The sequence below is a fragment of the Dermacentor variabilis genome, chromosome 8 (genome assembly GCF_050947875.1).
Source record: "Dermacentor variabilis isolate Ectoservices chromosome 8, ASM5094787v1, whole genome shotgun sequence".
In the NCBI taxonomy this organism is placed as follows: Eukaryota; Metazoa; Arthropoda; class Arachnida; order Ixodida; family Ixodidae; genus Dermacentor; species Dermacentor variabilis.
The window spans coordinates 15,694,944-15,713,996 of record NC_134575.1 but is presented as its reverse complement, the minus strand read 5'-3'; the positions used below and the strand labels follow the sequence as shown (position 1 = coordinate 15,713,996).

At 46.6% G+C, this 19,053-nt stretch overlaps 1 protein-coding gene across 2 annotated transcripts in view; it reads right to left on the bottom strand.

Annotated features, from left to right (window-relative positions):
* The window catches only part of LOC142590908 (uncharacterized), a 94,680-nt gene extending 85,678 nt beyond the window's left edge, over positions 1-9,002 (bottom strand). For both annotated transcript variants that reach the window (XM_075703303.1, XM_075703302.1), the window contains exon 1: positions 8,014-9,002. In XM_075703303.1, the coding sequence (XP_075559418.1) occupies positions 8,014-8,101 (88 nt within the window). In that variant the 5' untranslated portion in view covers positions 8,102-9,002. The remainder of the gene's footprint in view (positions 1-8,013) is intronic.
* Positions 9,003-19,053: the final 10,051 nt, after the last annotated feature.

The window sequence follows — 19,053 nt, the reverse complement described above, 5'->3', positions numbered from 1 at the left end:
CTTCTTCTGTGTTTATCGCGTGGTGCGCTCCACATAAGCAGTGGCTTTAGAGGCTAGCTAACGCGTCCGATTACGGGCTTTATGAGTTTGGACAACTTATGAATCTCATTAATATTCAGCTGCCTCGACATGAGCGTCCCGCTCAACATAGATATAACGCATACGTTTAGCTTTATAAAAGATTCATGTCACTGCATTCCCCTAACGTGCCACTTGTTGTGTTAGAGCTTTGTTAAAAGAAGAAAAGTTGAAGACTAATCCACGAGAACGAAGTCGACGCATCTGTCTTCATTCTAATTCTGTCCTTGTCACACTGCGTTGTTTCATTATTCATGAGACACCAACCGCAGCAATCTAAAGAACTACGCGTCAGCGCACTCAACAGAGCTTTTCGCCAACTAATTATCCCGCGTTCTAAAAAATATAACTGATTGCCCGCCAAGCCTTTAGAGTGGTCTTCACACGACGGGCGAATACTGCGGACGAGTGCGCCAACGAACCATGCAGCCGACCAGCTGCTAGCGGTTCGATTTGTTACCGCTCAGCCATGTCGCGTTTGTCCGTAAAGGTCGGCTCCGTGGTATGAAATCAGCTTTAAAGGAACAGTTAAAAGAAAATAGTTTGAGCCGTAATAGTTACTTATATTTCTGCAACACCGGCAAAACCCCTCCTACCGCAAAAAAATTGCTCAGAAGCAAAAAAAAAAGAAAAGAAAGCACGTAGCGACGCCGTCTAAATGTTGTCGAGCCAGCTCGCTATAACGTCATATATCTCGAAGCAGCCGACTCGGTCCTAGTTCATTTGTTTGTCAATAAACATGCACGATATTATATTCCAAAAGAGCCGAAGACAAAACTGGACGAATTTCAATATCTTTTTTTTTTTACTCAGAGACAATATCGCCCAAATACGGAGAAAAAACGAAACATCGAATCCTATGACGTCATACAGACGTGTACCCGCTACGACGTTTTGGCACGAAATTGAAGAAATGAAACTGACTTCCATCATCTCTCGTAGAGCATGTGGCAGTTTCACCCGAACGGGTAAGCACTGAGAAGGATAGCAAGGTTAAGCGTTCTGCTCGAACTCATCGCATAGTGCTCTAACTACACGTGGGTGTGAACACACGCGGCTACGCCAAATTTCTGGCACCGTTAATGCCACTCCATAGCCCTAACGTAGCGTTGACGCGCGTCAGCGCTCGGCACGGCGACGCCGCGACAGCATCGTCCGTCCGCGTCGTCCGTCGTTCGTCCGCGTGCCCCAGCTGCAGCCGCGCCGGTCTGCCATGTTGTGTAGTGGCTCAGATTGCATCGCACAAGCGCCACTGAGTTGCCCGCAAAGAGCGGCGCCAGTGAAATTACGTCACTTTGAGGTTGGGAGCACTATTTTTTTCTCATTTCTTTATAGACTTGGAAGATTTAAAAAGAAGTCCTGCACTGCGAATGAAATGCTACTTGACTTTTGCTTGCGGGCTGCATTTCTCAACAATTCTGAGGAGCAATTTAGTCAAGTAGACAATTTCTTGATGGAGCAACTTCGGCGGTTGAGTAGTTTTGCAGCTGTCTTGCATAGGCGGCATGATTAAACATAGAGCATGCATACGCTTCAACATATGCGTAGTAAGACGGTCTCGTATACCTGATCATTTTTGTATATACCCATCTCATAGCAACACTTCAAAATTATGTAAAATGTCTCTGTCGCATCATCGTGGTACATAACCATTTTGTACACTGAATATATCAGCATCATTTTATATAACGTGGCAATTAGTTTCTGTGTAACTGTGTGTTGCATGGGTCTATGTGGTTATGTGTTAGTGAGTGAGGACTCGGACACTTCTTTGAAAACGTGTCGTGTATACAGTGCTTCGTACTTTGTATATGTGATCATCCTAGTGGAATTGTGCCGTGACTGTGACTCAGTGTTCGTATCGTCTCTTGTTGAATAAACTTTTTCTAAACACAAGACGGCGACGCCCATGGCAAACATTTGCTTGGAGTATTCATGTAATTGCTAGCGCAGTGTATATAGATAGGAGTTCCAAAAGCTTCATCTGGAACAGTCTTCTCTACACGCTCCTCCGCTCGAAGAAACGGCGTTCTACTGCTGCACACAAGGTCAAGGGTTCGACTCTCCTGGCGCTGAGCGCCCGCATTGCAGTTGGGGCGGGATGCAGATCCGTTCGTCTACGGCACTTCGAAAACTTGTTGAGCCCCACTACGGAGTCAAAATGAAGACGCCCTCAAATATGGCGTCTCTCATAGCACCCGAACTTCTTTGGGACAACTTTTAATATTAGCCAACCAATCAGCCAACAAGGCGCTTTCCACTGACAGTTGCTGGTAAGAGAAATCGAAGAGAGATAAAAACGCTGCGCGATGCAAATATTTACTGTTTGCATCGCGCAGCGCTTTTATCTCTGTTCGATTTCTGTCCTTTGTCCTGAGTCATCTACGATGACAGAGGGCGCAAAATCAATTCAGAAGCAGGACGAACGCGAAATTTGGAAGGAGGCCTGAACGTGGTACTCTATACAGTACAAACGTTCAAAAAAGAAAAATGCGCGCACTGTTAACCAACATTGACTGCGTTCGTCAAAGCGCCACGTCCCTTTGTTCTTCCGCATCGCTCGTTTCCGTTCGGTGCGCGCCACTCGCTCGTCCGTAACGTATTAACGCCAATTCGTAGTCCTGAAACGCTCATTGAATTGCAAAGTCGAGCCTCAAGCATCAGTCACATAGTGGCGAGCGCTTGGGAAACGTATGCTGCCCACTTTAGTCGCTCCTACGAAGCGAAGCTTTCGTCGCCTACTGTTCCGGGTATCACGTGATTCGGTAATGTCTCGCCAAATGAGCGCACTTCTATAAGACTGAATGCTGGTCGGCAAGGCGGTGCCATCGAGCGTAAAAAGAGAAGCAAGTCGTGGCATCAAAACAAGCGCATATAATGTGGGCTCACAGGAATCTCTAACGCGCATGGATCCTTTCATGGAAGAGCGCATCGCATCAGCCGGCTTCCTTGAGTTTCTTAATTCTTTTGTACTTTGCCTACACCATTCATCTGTCGCTAGATATATACGTTCCGAGCTTCCGGCTCATATATCACGGAATTTTTACGAGCGAAGTAACACCGGTGAGTGCACTTTTGTTTTAGCAGTAATTCCTGACACAAAAGCCCAACATATAAAGAAAACTGACAGGTATACCAAGGTGGTGGTGGTGGTGTTGCAGCAATTTGGGTTAGCCTGGCATACGCAGCCGGCAAATTATCATATCTAAAGCCGACAGACCTCTTAGAATAGCGCATCATATTCAACGACTTCTTGCATTTGCTTGAGTTTATTTTACATTTTGTCTGTCAGTGCTTGTCACATTTGGTACGTTCCGATGTGTTTGCAACCATTCTTGGTCAATCACTCTAAATGTATTTGTACTACATGGCACAAGGCGTACGTAGTTTTTAAATGTGCTTAAACATGTGGCGAAAATATATTTTCAATGATTTCATTCTTCCTCCCTCGACAAGCGTCAAGCATGGCCTTGGTCCTCGTGAAATGGCTTAGTCCCTCTTCAAGACAATGGTACGCACAGGATTGTATAGCATTTAATGAGTCGCTTCACTAACTCTTCGCTTCACATAGATTTTACCTTCGGCATTGGATCTACATAATATTGCATGGTAATATCAAATACAACTAACGGGTTTTGTATTTATAGCCTCAAAATTATTGAAGCCTACGCCTCTCTTACCATACAACGTAGGTCGTTAGTATATATGCAAAACATAAACCTCCGTTATTTACTTACCTATCACGATTAAGTGACAAAACCCGATATGTGTACGTGGACAGCTGGCGAGCGTGGACAAAAATGTCAATCTTGCAAAAGTTCTTCATATGCCTGTTGTTTACATGAGCGCCGGGATGGACATAAAATATCACGTGGCAGTTCGTTAATTCAAATCTTTTCTTAGTAACGAACGTGGTCATCTCACGCTGTTGAACATGCACTTTACCCTGCTTCTTTTCTTTTTGTGTGTGTGTGTGTGCTGGTAGCGATACAGTGGCCCTCCGCAAATTAGTGTCAGTTTTCACCAGAAACTGTCTCAACAGAATGGCGAAACAATTTTCACAAATGGTACCACGAGCGTATTGCCTCGAAATGAGACGTAATTTTCTTTTTTTTTGTCTTTCCTGGTCTAATTATTAAAAGCTTCAAAGCTCGTGAGGCCAGTGTACAATGGATTTGAGAACGTTGTTATCGCAGGACACATGATAACTTTCTCAGACTCAGCTGCCCCAATTTTTCTTAAGAAGTATCCAGGTTCCCGTTTGAAATAAATTACTGTGCTCCCGGCGCAGACAAGCACCATGGAAAAGTGCGATTTCGTAGTTTACAGAAGCAATTCTTGTTGACAGTTGGTTAAAGCACTGTCCTATAATAATAACGTACAATGTTGCGCTTTATTACCAGGGTATGTGTACATCATTCAATCCTATTCAACCAATGAATATGTAAAGGTGTGCTTCGTGGTGATAACTTGTTTTTTTTTTTCATTTTTACTGTGATCTTGAATGTTGAGTGGTAGATTACTTATTGTACGCATTCTTGCTTTGAGAATATTCTTTTTGTAATTTCTTATGTTGATATATTGCCGCTGTATGGGCATAAACTGCTGCAACGTCACTTCTACACAAACTATGCTCATACGTAAGCATATCTTCCCCAGACCTGGTGGCAGTTCAATTACGTAATCGACTTTCAAGTCGGTTCTTACTACTGACTGGTATGTTACAAATGCGAAAAGTTATTATTTGTTTCAGTACCGTGGTCATATGCGGAATGCAGCATCTCCGTCTACCGTTAAATTCTCTTGCGCTACTCGTCCTAAAAAACAATTTTTCTTAACCTAAACACTAAAGAAGTGTGCAAATATTAGAAACATTCTAATAACGCAGCAACTTTTGTCCTATTCAATGTGGTCTTCGAAACAAAATAGTCGTTGTTCGTAAATACCAACATTTTTTTATTGTTTTCGAATATTTTAAATCATCAGCTGTGCGGCATAAAAAGAAAAATTGTAGCACTAGGATTGTAAACTCCATCCCTGCGGTGATAGTAGAGAAAAAAAACCATGAGTTACATAGTTCAACATGCAGTGCATCACTCATGGGGTCAGATTGTAAAGGTTCGATCACCACGATTAGCACTCACCGAAGAGTCGTAAATGTGAGAACAAAGTGATTATTTGTTCTTAATTCTCCATTTTTACTTCTAACAAAAAGAAACACTTTTTAATATGCAATGTAATGACGGAAGTTTGCTAACGTTGTGAATATGCAAGAACGTGAACTTATTTTTGTGATTATGAAACGGTTATTCAACACTCGAAAACTGTGAGAAAAGTATTAAATGTTTGATTTGATTCTATTCGCTTCTGGAGTTACACGATTCTTATTCCATTTTGCTTGCAAACGTACTACTTCGCAAACTCCTACTAAACACAAAGAAAAGGGTGCAACGTTACGTGGCAGGTTTGCATCTTGACGCTGCATCCCGGATATGTATTTCAATTTGTGGTATTCGAAAGGCAGCGCATGAGTTTTATTTGTCGCCTGTGACTACACGGTGGTCTAGATCAAATGAGCGTCAATTTTCACAAATGGTGATGGTAAAAAGATGCTTGAACGACTTTCACGCAGTTCCGCGTGCTCCGAATGTGTTGTTATCCATGGTGAATATTTGAAGCAATCTCGTCCTGATTAATATTTAAGCATGATAAAAGGCATAATGTACAATATGCCACCTGTGTACATCACTGTGTTGTACAACGTCAACTTTTCGTGATTTATGGTGATTGTATAATGATAAAACTCTGCGTCAACAAGGTCGTTCGTATGTAGTTACAAGGCAGATTGTTCTCCCGACAGCATTGTTCACCCCAAAGAAGCAACGAACTGTTGATTTGAGACGTGACTTTCCGCATAGTCCGGTTAAATATTTGCCGGCATCTAGTCGCTTTGCCCTCTTCCCGTCTATAATTTCGCCAACCTATCGAGTTCTAGATCACAGGTGCGTCGGTCGTGGGATTTCATGCACCACGCGATCTCTCTTTCAATACGATCGACTGCACGGAAAAAACGTGAAACCCGCTAAAGTGATTCGGAACAGAGAAGCACTAGGGCTACATTTTTCTCGTATGGTTGGCGTTCATTAGTCTCGTCAATCATGTCAGCAGGGATGCACCATTTTACGGAAGCCCTCCAAGGTGTTATATAGTTGATGAACCGCTTCAGTCGCTGCATTGACAAATGTGCCTGTCGAGATATTGCCTCAAAACGAAAACGCACTGATGGAAATGATGTTTAGAACGTGGCGATACCTTATGACAGTCATAGTCTGTCTCAAACGCTTTCGATCGGATATGTGCTGCAAGTTTGAATAATATGCGTGAAGTGATTGAGCAAAAGAAGCTAGGAGGTAGATGACATGTGCCTTTGCTACTCGCTTTCAGTGTGCCGTCCTGTAGCGCGTTCTTTTCTTTCATTGTTTTTCACTGTTAGACATAGGGCATATTATTCGAGTGACCAGATAAGCGCTTTCTAAAATAATCTATAGCGGACACGACATACTTCGTGTTCTCAAACTTACGTTGGGCCTGCGGTGAGTTATCGCGCGGATGTCTGCATTCCATAACCTTGACACAATTCACTGAAACATTAAAAATTCCTAATTTAATCTGCAGCTGTATGGACTTTTGACGGCTCTAAAAATCTACGAAATGGGGTGAAACTAAACTTCTCACAGTCAGAAATGACACTTTATGGACGAGTGCTATCCACTGGCAACACCCCATAGAAGATATTTATTTCTTGCTGAGTTTCAATTTGGGCACGGAGCTTCTGGCTAAATTTATTCGGCCAGCACTGAGTTTCATGCATCTAGCAAGCGTCACTAGTTGGATTAGACCAAAGAACAGAGGATGAGGAAGGAGTCTGGCCGACGACTTGGTTTGTTTGCAAAGCACGGCCACAGGAGAAAGACCGATACGAAGTCACCGGTTGCAGTGGCATCACACAGGCAATGTAGAGCAGATGCAATGTACACCTATGTTTCACTTTCGACGATACAAGTTGCACACGAAGCCATACGTGGCTTGGTGGGAAGCTCGCGTCCAGTGTTCGGCCAGATGTCGTCCAACTATTGCTGAGAAAAGTTTCCACCAAATATTTTACCGCGGAAGTGTTCTTTTTTTCTCGCTGACTGCCGCAGACTTTCGCTTCACGGAACCTACGCAACTGCACGACATGGCTCGACGCAGGACAGGTCACACAGGTTGAGTCAGCGTTACGCATAGCTATACGTAGTGCCGCTACAGATGCGCCAGTCATCGCATGTGCTCTCAACGCAATTACGAAAAAATAAATGCTGCCTGCATATTCTTACTACTATAACTACATGCCTTTAAGCCCAACAACCCTTTGGCTGTTTATGCTACTTTAAATTGAATAGCTTTCTCTTGTTCTATCGGCAACTTTTGTACTTGAGCGGGCGCCTTCCTCGCGGAATGCCAACTGTCGCTCATTGAAACGTTTGCGCTGTCGCACGAGAGGTCTCTAACATCTGAAGTGTTGATTCCGTAGTTGCGCTGTGTCACCTTTTTCTGCCACTGAAGATATCGTTGCCTTCTCGTACATGCTCTGGAAACGTACTCCTATTTCATGGGCAATCTACATTTCGATTCATTATACTTAAAACCTATTTGTGACTACTTTAACTGCAACGGCACTCAGCGGTGCAAGCTTCCGCAGTAATGTAGTTCTTCTTCAGACTTCAAGTAGTTCCAAGATATTTTTACAATGCTTACTATCGGTCTATTTTGCGCATTTCAGTGACAAAGTAAAGATTTCTATGCGTATTTTTTTTTCGATTCGTCTTTAAAGGGTTAATTTAAAGGCATTTTGCAGTTTACCACGTGACGCCGAGACTCAGCCAAATCGCTCACCGTTTACGCACAGCTCGTGGGCGTCTTCCTCGCAGTGGCGCTGTCCCACCTTGTGCCTGCGCCTCCAGAAGATCCAGAAAGAGCGCATCCGCTCGGCGAACGCTAGGAGCTTCGTCGCGACGCCGGAACCCAGCCGCCGCAGCGCGCTGCGAACGGCGAGCTTGCCCGTCGGCGGCGACCACGCCTTTCTCGCGGAACTTCTCCTCCGGCACTGCACGTTGACCGACGCGTGTGACACCTCGTGGAGCGGGTCACCCGGCAGTGTCACACTCTTCGCAGGCACACCTCACAATGGGTGAAGCGCGGGCTCACAACCTCAGAAGCGCTCACCGCAGAGATCCACCGAGTTCGAGACACCGTCGGTTCTCGTGAACCTCGAAGTGTGATGAGGCCCGAACCGTGTTAACCTCCCAACAATCCTTGCGTCAGATTATTACGAGCGGGCTTCAGCGATTTCGAACGGGCTTTCTTGTTTTGTTCACTTTATCTTCGCTCCTCGCGCTTGAGTCCAGAGTCGGCGGCCAAGCAAACTCGCCTCACTCGTCGGTCACAGCACCGATGCCTTACGCAACTCGCGACACAGCAAGCAGCCTCTGGCTGTTGCGCATGAAACACAAAAAAATAGGAAAAGTAAGAGAAAGGAAAGAAGTGTTAGAACGGGCGAGTTAATGGCAGTGGTACGCTAACGAGACCGCTGGGACAACGAGGCCGACAATACGTGCCGACGCTGCCGGCTTCCGCTGCGTCGAACCGCCGCGGCGAGTGGATGAGGAAGGAGAGAGCAAGAGGAGCAGCGGCGAAGCTCGGCGGCCAGTTTGACACATCGCAGCGAACGGAGCAACCTCGTTGTCACGTCCACCGCAACTCGTGCGCGTGCGTGCGCGCCGCGCGTCAAACAACCGCGCGGTCGGTCGGACGCGGCGAGCCAGCGAAGGGAGGAGGAAAGAAGTTCGCTGCGCGCGGCAGGCGCGTCGAGCTTGCCACGCCTTCTACCCGCGACTGCCGACGAAGACGAGTTGCCGCGCCCCCAGCAGCAACACCGACCGCGCGCTCCCTCGCGGCCCGCTCCTTTCCCCTCTTGGCCCCCTTCCCCCTTTCCAAACTCTCTCAACTAAACTCTCCGGCATCCTCCTTTCACTCCTTCACTCGTTCGAAACATTCTCTTTCGCTCTTTTCCCACTTTCCCAAGGACTTCCATGCGCTTTCCCTGTGCGAGGTTCTCTCCGCATTTTCCCGGCAAACCCTGGTGTCTGCTTTGTTTTAGGAACCTCGTGATACGGGATGCTCCCGTGTTTCCTCTGTTTCATCACCAACGAGCCCGACATGGTCACGCTGATTTTTTTTAACGACATTCTCTCTAAACAAGGCCTGCTGGTTGGCTGGTTGGTTCATGTTATATAGTAAAATTAAAAGACCCCAAGAAAGGAAACGGGCAAAACAGAGCACCACAAACGCTCTTCGAAGCACGCTTGCGTTGTTCAGTCGCGTTTGTATCCTCTTTCGCGGTCTTTTAATTTCACTATGTCGTTCTCGCTCTTTCTCATCCTAATCCCAGTAGCCCCCGATCTCGGCAGAATCCAAGAGCACCGCTGCTATTTTTGAGGTCTCTCTAGCTGCTCTTTATTGTAACTAGTAGTAATGCTAGCAGTAGTAGTCTTAGTAGTGCTAGTAGTAGTCGCAGTAGCAGTAGTAGTAGTAGTAGTAGAAGTAGTAGTAGTAGTAGTAGTAGTAGTAGTAGTGGTGCTCTCTTATTTAGGAGTGGCACCATACTGTCTCCCTCTCCTTTTCTTTATTATCGGCTGACCCCCTTCCCCTGGCGTAGGGTAGCAAACTGGACGCTCGTCTAGTCAACTTCTCTAGCTTTCCCACTTCTCCTCCTCACCGAGATCAAGGGTGCCCGTCTGGGGTTCATTGTTCTTCTTTACCTTTATTGCGTTCAGCGTTTGCTCTCTCAGCGCTCCGCGCGCAGAGGAGAAAGTAGTTGCAAAGAGTGGGGAGAAAATTCCTTGTCGCGGACAGCGTTATTTTCGCCCAAGGCAAACATGTGAGCTATTCCGCGGCGCGGTAATGAACTTCCCTCGCTGCGAAATCATCTTCCTTTTTTTTTTCCTATTGACCTCCTCCCATCTCTCCACTTTCCCTGCTCTCAAAAAGATGGCGCTACCGTACGAACTCGGCGCCAAACTCCTCTTTCGCTTCAGTGTAGTAGATGGCGCTCGTGCCATAGTGTTCCTTTATTCGTGTTTGTCCGCAAGCCGTGACCAGTTTTCAGCACCAATTCATACCAACTAGGTCAGTGCGCCCTGCTCCTACACCAAGTGGCACTGCCGAACCAATGTGCGTTAGGCACGATGTTGACTGGGCATATGATTAATTATCCTGCCTCGCTTGGCCAGATACATTCAAACACGGTCGAATCGGGCTAGGTCAGCTCGATTTCTGACTCGCGTCAGAGCTAATGTTGGGAAGACAGCATAGTTCGCAATGTCGCCTCTAGCCCAAATTTTCATCCTGGTCACCTTTATTAGAATTTTTCAAGTTTTGTGCATCACTTCAAGGAGGGGGTATTCTGCGCCTTATTTTCTGTGATTGTGCCTTGCTTTCGCTCAGTGCTTCTCGCGTGTTGCACTAGATGAAAAATACCTACGCAACAAAACCGAACATAGTTATAGAAAAATGCAAGGTGTCGTTGTTGAAAATTTATATGCACTTAATACGGCGAAAACGTACTCAGAACTAAAAAAAGAATGGTTTAGCACAATAAAAAGTAGTGGGCTGGTCACTGTGTGCTTTTAATATTATCTTAGTCACTAGTTGTCACTGATGACGGTTGCTTGCACGTACGCGAAGATACTGTCACTAGGCTTAACTGTTTGCGAATAAAATGCTGATGAGTGTGTGTCACTTGCGACCTATCATCTCTGCCTATTTATCAATGCTTTACAGCCCCCTCTCCAGCCTATCATATCTAAGCACTACTTGCAGCACTTGGAAACGCCCAGCGCAGCTGACTAATAGGTTCCTAAACAATATAGTTTACCTCTCTCGGCTGTTCCAGCATGGGACAATTCCGGCGTCCGCGAACCTGCTGGTCCTTTCTCTGTAAAGCGTGCACCTCCGCAAGAATAGCATTCCTAGAACAGAACCAACTTTACAGGAGCGAAAAAAATTGTTTACATATTTAGGATGGGTTAGTATTTTTGTGGGAGGTTGTCCTTCTGAAACTTTTTCCTGCTGCCAATTGATGTTCTCCGCCCTTGTGGTAAATATTCAGAGAGAAACAGGGTGTGATTTGTAAAAATAAAAAATAAAAGAAGATAAAAGGGGTAAAAAAGTAAAAGGGGACGCCGACCAAAAATATTAAAAGAAAAGAAAGCAAGACGTTTCGGCTCCCATACGGAGACCTTGTTCACAATGAAAGTTATGAGCTTGCATTGTGATCAAGGCCCCCGTATGGCAGCCGAAACCTCTTGGTTTCTTTTCTTTTAATATTTTCCGTCAGCGTCCGTTTTACCCTTGACTATGAGCAATCCCGACCAGGCGAGTTTTCGACGAACTCATCATTTCAAGATGTGCTGACTTTGCCAACAATGAGGTGTAATTGTTATACTTAAGAAAACTATGAGGGAATAAAAATAAATTGGGATAACAATGCATGCAGGTTAGTCCCACGCCCTCACGCATACCAAAAGCTCAGAGCACGCCCGGAAGTCTACCTAATTTCTGAAACGTATGAACTGATAGACAGCACGCTTATCTATATACAGGGTGTTTCAGATAACTTAAATCAAGTATTTAAAAAACAAACAAATTGGCGCAGTATTGTTGTTAGCCATGTGAAGCATGTCATGCCATTTTTTTCCAATCCACCAAGCTGGGTAATTAACAAACATCGCTTAATTAACTTTTTAAATAATAACTATAACAAACAAATCTTCAATACAAAAGTTGTAGCGCTTCTTCAGAAACATCGGATTATTTAATCTATGCTAAGATAACTGCCCCGCTTAATTTTTTTTTCAGCCTTGCTTTAAAGTGCGCGAAAGTTAAAAAATAGCACGTGACTGCTGGCTAACGCGCCGCCCTTTTAATGCACTCAAATGTAAGTTGAATGAATTAGCAAACGCTGCTCTGCGCACAGATATAGATTGAGCAGGCTATCAGTGACTACAACGGACGTTAAGTCACAAAAGAGGCGTACCGTTGTAAGAAAAAAATTATCCAACAAAAATGCGGCTGGCACATGCGAATGCAACATGGGACCGGAGGCAGCATGGTTTCTATCTCCGTCCTTCCCCACAGTATCAGCCTCGCCACCTCCATAGTGTTTTTTTTCACTGGTCCAAGAAGAAAAAGAAATCCCTGCGTTGCGTCAAATGACTGCTTAAAAATGCTTACAGATAGAAGATATACATCTCCGTCTATTCTTCAGTGTGCCTACCCACCATGTGTCCATAGATGGATAGATGTACCTATCCTATATATCTTCATATTTGTCCATCTACCTGTACATGTATAGTGCCTCCTATCCCTGCTCTGAGCAACGTGCAGAAGAAATCGAATCGTTCGCAAGTTCTTGCGCCACGCTCCGCTAACTTTGCTCTTTTCTCTGCTTGTTGTGACGCAACGGTCTCGAATTACCCAACGCTGTCGTGTACATGACCAAGACCATGTTAATGGTTCGCGGGTTTCGAAAAGCAAGAGTCGCGAAGCTCGTGTACGCACTACGCTGTTGAATTTATCAGAGCAAGCTTCCGTTCATTGCGGCGAGACGAGCGGTAGTCGTATTTTGGTTAACAGCCAAGTAGAAGACGAAGGGACCGTGAGTAATTAGCCGAGGCTACCTCTAGTGCGCCTCCCCGTCATGAAGATTTACGTTAGCGTGCTGTCGAGCAAGAACTCTCCTCCCTCCCCCCCCCCCCCCCCCCCGCCTACCTACTCCCCCGTCTCCAATTATACAGGCGTGCCGAATCTGGGTAATTGCTGCCAGACTGTCTCGCATGATGTATTCCAAACTTAATTAGATTCCTAGTCACCGCCCTTTGAGCGCTATCACGAGCGCCAAGTAGTGCGTGCTATTGTTAAGAAGAAAAAAAACGCACCTTTCCCTCGACAAGTCCTTGTTGCTGGCTTTGTACTCGGAGCATGGTGCTGATTCTATCGTCAGAAAACACCGGGCATCAAGGGCCACTGGCAACAAAATTTTCCACAGCTTAACGCTTTATTAAAGGCACATATGAATACTCGAAAAAGAATGCTTATTATCTGCCTGAGTGGGCTAAACACGTCAAGATTAAGCATAATCAAAGAACTGACTGACTGAATAAACTCTCTTGGAACCAGCAAGAGGACCTAGGCCTCCCACGCGGGGACGACGAGGGGTTGCCTCTTCGCCGGCTCGCAGGCTTGCTGGGTCGCCCACAGTTGGTCGTCAAGGTTGGAGCTACGCAGGGCAGCGTGCCATCTCGACGAGAAGGTCGTGCAGTTAGTGTCGGGGCATTGTTGTGTACAATCCCAAAGTATGTGTGGAAGTGTGGCTGGCTGTGTCTTGCAGATGTGGCACGTGGGATCGGGGCAAATGTCTGGGTAGATCTTGTTGTAACGTTGTAATGAGGGGTAATCACTGGTTTGTAGCAGGCGGAAAGTCACAGCCTGCGCTCGGCATAGTTTGTTGCTTGGGCCGGGGAAGGTTCTACGCCCTAAGCAGAAGGACTTCACGAGATCGTTGTAGCGTGTCAGGCGATCCTTACTGGTGGGGGCAGCCTCCCCGTCTCCCGCGCGGTTAACTAGGCCTCGCGCTAGGGAGGCCCGCACTTCCCCAGCCTCGTTGAGGTTGGGGAAGTGCGGGTGGACGGTGCCTGCATGAGCTGGGAACCAGACGAGTGTAACCTGATGGTCGGTTGAGCGGGGTGCTTGTTGTAAGATGCGCAAGGCTTGGTGGGAAATACGGCCGTTGATGTAGTTTATAACAGCAGAGCGCGAGTCAGAGACAATGGTATGGCATGTTAGGTCTAATGTGGCTAGCGCGATGGCCGCTTCTTCATCTTCCTCAGCGTGTGGGGTTACTAGGCTGATACCATGGTGGAGAGAGTCTTCGCGCGCGGTGACGGCTGCAATGCGGATACCGTGAGAATATTCGGCGGCGTCGACGAAACTAACACCGTCGTGGCGAGCAAAGGATCTGGTGAGAGACGTGGCACGTGCTGTGCGGCGTGCGCGGTTGTATTCGGGGTGCATGTTTCTGGGGATAGGGTAGGCGTGAATCCAGGCTCGTATGGTGGAGGGGATCTGGTGTTTATGGCCGTGTTGATCGTGGTAGGTGATGCCGAGCGAGGTGAGGATATGGCGGCCCGTCGCTGTGAGAGTGAGTCTCTCCAGTTGAGAGCGGCGTTGGGCCTCGGTGAGCTCGTCCAGTGTGTTATGGACGCCTAGTTGAAGGAGGAGGTCAGTGCTGGTGCAACCGGGGAGGCCTAGGGAATAATCAAGAAAACGAAAAAATATGTATTGTGGAACCTTTTTTTTTCTTAGCAGTGGAATAAGAATACCAGGCACAAAACTGGAAATCGGCTTCATCTTAAGTCACCTACGGCTTCGTTTGGAATTTTTACATACGGTTCTAGTCATGTGTGAGCCATACATGTACATTTCATTTATTTTACCTATCGTGTGTAACACCATTGAGGCCGGAAACGTAGAATCGGTATGTCTCCTCTGCACGTCCTTTCAAAACAAAGCGAGTTGCGGGCCAGACCTCTTCCTCGTCCAGCGTTCCTGCTCTAAACCAACAGATGGCGCTTGCTGCCTGCCATTCAGTGTTGGCGAAGACATCTAGCCAGAAAGCTTGTCCTCAATACCGAAACTATACAAGAAAAAAAAATCTGGTAAGTTGTCTGTAGGTATACTCATCAATGAATGGTTAACAGGTCACTGAAGAAAACCACTACGTAATCCCTTTAGACCAATAAAAATTTATTTCTAAAAAAAATATATTTTCAATAACGTCACTTTCGATGTCGATCACCAAAAGAAAAAGAAAGAAAAGCAAACTTCCATTCTTTTTTTTATTTTCGCCCGAACTCTAGCACGGAACATCATTTTGACGTCAGAAATGTCATTTCTACTAACTGTTTTCAAAACTCACCATATTCAGTCTTTGGCTAAGGTACAATATAGTCCACCATTACTGGCAAACGATTAACGAAGCCGGAGCACATGCTGTATAACTCCTAACGTACTGGTGAATTGGCTCGGCAGCGTCAAGTCTGCGTCGCCAACAGTATTTCTTTTGCATCATTTCTGACCTATGTAGTCTTCTCTCACAGTGAAGTCGTTTGGAAGCGTGGATAGTTTAAAAGGGTAATTTACAGATACAGTTGAATCTTTTAATGTGTTTCATAAAAGCCTCTGTTTGAAATTTTACGATTGTAATACTAGTGCGGACGCATCAAGAAAAGTTCTTCAAAATAGATGTTTTTAATATGGACATTCAAAAGGGAACACAAATACAGGAGGGCGCCAATATTATTCGCCCGAAATTACGCAACAACCTCGGCACCCCAAGGAGTAATCTCCGAGATTGGAAAATAGCCCCCGCCGGCTCAATATCGCCGAGGCCGTCATCTGGAATCTACGCGGTATCCGATAAACTATACCAGTGGCTTGCGTTGTCTGCTAACGTGCGGTACAAAGGTGTTTAGTTGCTAGGTTAGGATACGTTAGACCGATCTTGCCATGGACGATGCAGTGTGTCAATAAACGGCTGCGGCCATGTTCTACACAACACTGAATTTCACGGTTACCTTCCCCTCCTCCCCCCTCCCCCCACCGTGCTACCGGCCCTACAGCTTTGCAGATTGCACCCCGCATCATCTTTTGTTTGTGATCGATCGTGTTTTCTTTGTGCGTGTCGTGAAATTACGCAGCCCAGCAATGCCTCGTCGAAAAAAAATTGTTTTCTCATCTTCTTAGCCTTCACCAGTGGTCGTCATCACTTTACATGGTTAAGTCTACAATTCAAGAAAAATAAAAATGAAGAATGAAGAAATAGGGGAAGAACAATGTAGGAGAAAATTAGGCTAGTAACAAATTAAAGCACTTTGTTCCTGAAAGAAAGCAGGGTTATTCGTGTTGTGTTACATTAGTGATGTGACTATTATTTTTCTATCTGTTACGTAGGCGTATGGTCCATGTATGTGACATCTGCTACACACAAGCGCCATCTGCTAAACACAACAGTGGCGTTGATGGGGGTGCAAAAAGAAGTCCGAATGTTGCATGCAGTTCCGCATGGTTCCAAGGTCGTTCTGGTATTTGAACCGGCGATGGGTTGACGCCCAACGGTTCCCACTTTCTCAAAGTTCTCGTCTTCCACATACGGTGGAGCGTGCTTCAGTTGTGTCGTCGGCTCCCCCTTGCTGTTATGTTTCGGTGAGGAAGAGCTGCGCCGCGATATGACGTTGCGCTCCACTTCGTTGCGCAACCAAGTACCTCGTTGACCGCCACGTTCATCGCCGGAGATCGACACCGCTCATGTCACTTCCGCTTAGCTTGCAGCCCTGGAAGAGGAATTTCCGTAAGACGCATAGTGAACACAAGGTGTCCAGACTGCCTTATTATCTGAATCCGGTGACCGTGACCGGCCTCTGATGGCCTTGTCCGAAAAAAAAAGGGCGGGGGGATTGCGTTTCCGATAGAGGAATTGATCCTCAGTCTCCCACGCTCACCCGATTCTCTAACCGTTAAGCTACGGCCATACGCCTACCTCCCTCCTGCCAACGTCACGTATCTATTTGATACGATTGGCGCAGACACCACGTCTCCTGGCACGTTCGCGGATTGCGTTTCCGATGGAGGAATTGATCCTCAGTCTCCCACGCTCACCCGATTATCTAACCGTTAAGCTAAGGCCATACGCCTACCTCCCTCCTGCCAACGTCACGTATCTATTTGATACGATTGGCGCAGACACCACGTCTCCTAGCACGTTCGCGGGAGAAGGCGCTCGTGCGTACAAAAGGCGTGCAAGCGCCAATTCACATTAGACCATACTTACCGTACATTACAATCCATTAACTCCCTCGAGAGGAGGAAGATAGCAAGCACTTTTCTTTTTCAACGCTTGTCCTAAGCGCACGTTTTTTCTTTTTTCAAGGGGTACGTACGCACTTGAGCAATCAACACGTAACATTACGCGGCACAACGAGCAGCGGACAACTTCAAACAGCACCTTCTGACAAGCAGCAAACTGTTTCTAGATCACATTGACTTGCTTTTCAGCGACTTCGCTGTTGCCAAATTGATCTGCTTGGACAACTTGCCGGTGTAACGTTTCTCAAAGGAAATTTATACCCCATCTTTATCTTGCATCCTTCCACCACCAAAATATTTGCATCAAAATGTATACGCGAGCGCCGACACTGACCTTCGGCACATATTCGCAGATGGGCTAATTTCTCTCGTAAAACATGATGCAACGTTCGTAACATTGTAAAACAGATCCAAATTCTTGAAGATATAAAAAAATGTGGGGGAGTTGGCAGGTATCCGTAAGGCGCACTTGCTCTCTCACGAGAAGTTTATAGCGTTCCAACGTACATATACTCCGTGGTCAGTGGTGGCGCTTGGTCGCCGTTCTCCGCCGCCCCGTTTGAGAGTTGTAGCGCGCGTTCGTCGCCCAAGTTTGCCGCGTGTCTCTTGTCGAGACGAGCTGTGTCGACTTGCAGGTTTACCGAAGCTCCGCTTACATCGATTGCCACAGCGATTCCCGGGGGATCTGAATAATATTTACAGCGAATAGCATTCTTGGCCACAACGAGGCCAGTTTAATTTCCGGCTAACTGGTTGTCTAGCTATTCCACCAAAAAAAATATATATATCACAGGCCGATCTCGGGGATAGTGCCGCACGAAAACGTGGGCCGACCCTGCAGGTAGCGCAGACTAATATGTGGGCCGTTCACGTGGGTATGGGCCATTGAGTATGCGCCGCTCTTCAGTGAACTTTTTCGACGCAAGCCTGGACATGTTTTGCCCCTGGGCAAGTGCCACTTGTTATTGGTCATGGGCCATGTGCCACTATTCAATGAAACTCTTTGACGCCAACTTGGATGCCTGTGCTGTATTCCACTAAGTATGCGTGAACTTCGTGGTGCCGCCGCCAGAAGGCGCATAGTGCTGAGAGGAAAGCGCGAAAGAGGATTCCGGTTGCAGCACACGCGTCATGCGGGGCACGTTTCGGCTATTCGCTGAGTTGGACAGTGATTGCAGACGAACTCAGCCCGAATTCTTTTCTTCCTCAGTGCCTGATCGTAGGACAAGGCGCGCGTCAAATCGCAACGCTCCTTTACCCCCTTAGAGGGTAGCCACGTGCCGCACACCAGGAGAGGGCTCCCGCTCACGCACCATGACGTCAGCGTAGCCCAGCACAGCGCAGCGGAGGTCGCAGTCCTGCAGGCTTGCGTTCGTGAGCGTCGCGTGGCGGAAGTTGACGCCGTACAACACGCTTCCGTCCATATTGGCGTCCGTCAAGTTGGCCCCTGCACCGGTAAAGAGGGCAGGACGTTGTCGGTGCTATGAAATGCGCCCGCCCCGTGATGTGTGCATTAATTGCGAGTGCTTTTCCGCAAAACCTGTATTGCTCTCGCGCTGTTACTTCCCATTGCAACCACGTTGTTCTATACTTGGAATTTCGTTTGCTTTCGTGCCGTTTATATCGGTCGAGTTTATGGCTATAACAAGACGTTGTAGCGTGGTGGAGCAGATTTAATGGTGCAGAGCAAACGCATAGGAAAGTGTCCAATTCGGTGCTCCTATCTTACTCCGTGGTCTGTACGACAGTGTCACGTCCTTGATTTTCCAATATTCTTTTTGTTAGGGCCGTCGTGACTGAGTAAAACGTTTTGAAAGTTGCCAAGTATAAACAATGGTTTCTTTCGAGTACGATGTAGTGCATCTTTGCCTATAAAATATTAACTAAGCCTCAGCACGTGTCATCAAAAATGCATGAAGTCATTCCGAGCTTGTCAGGGAACGGCGACACGAA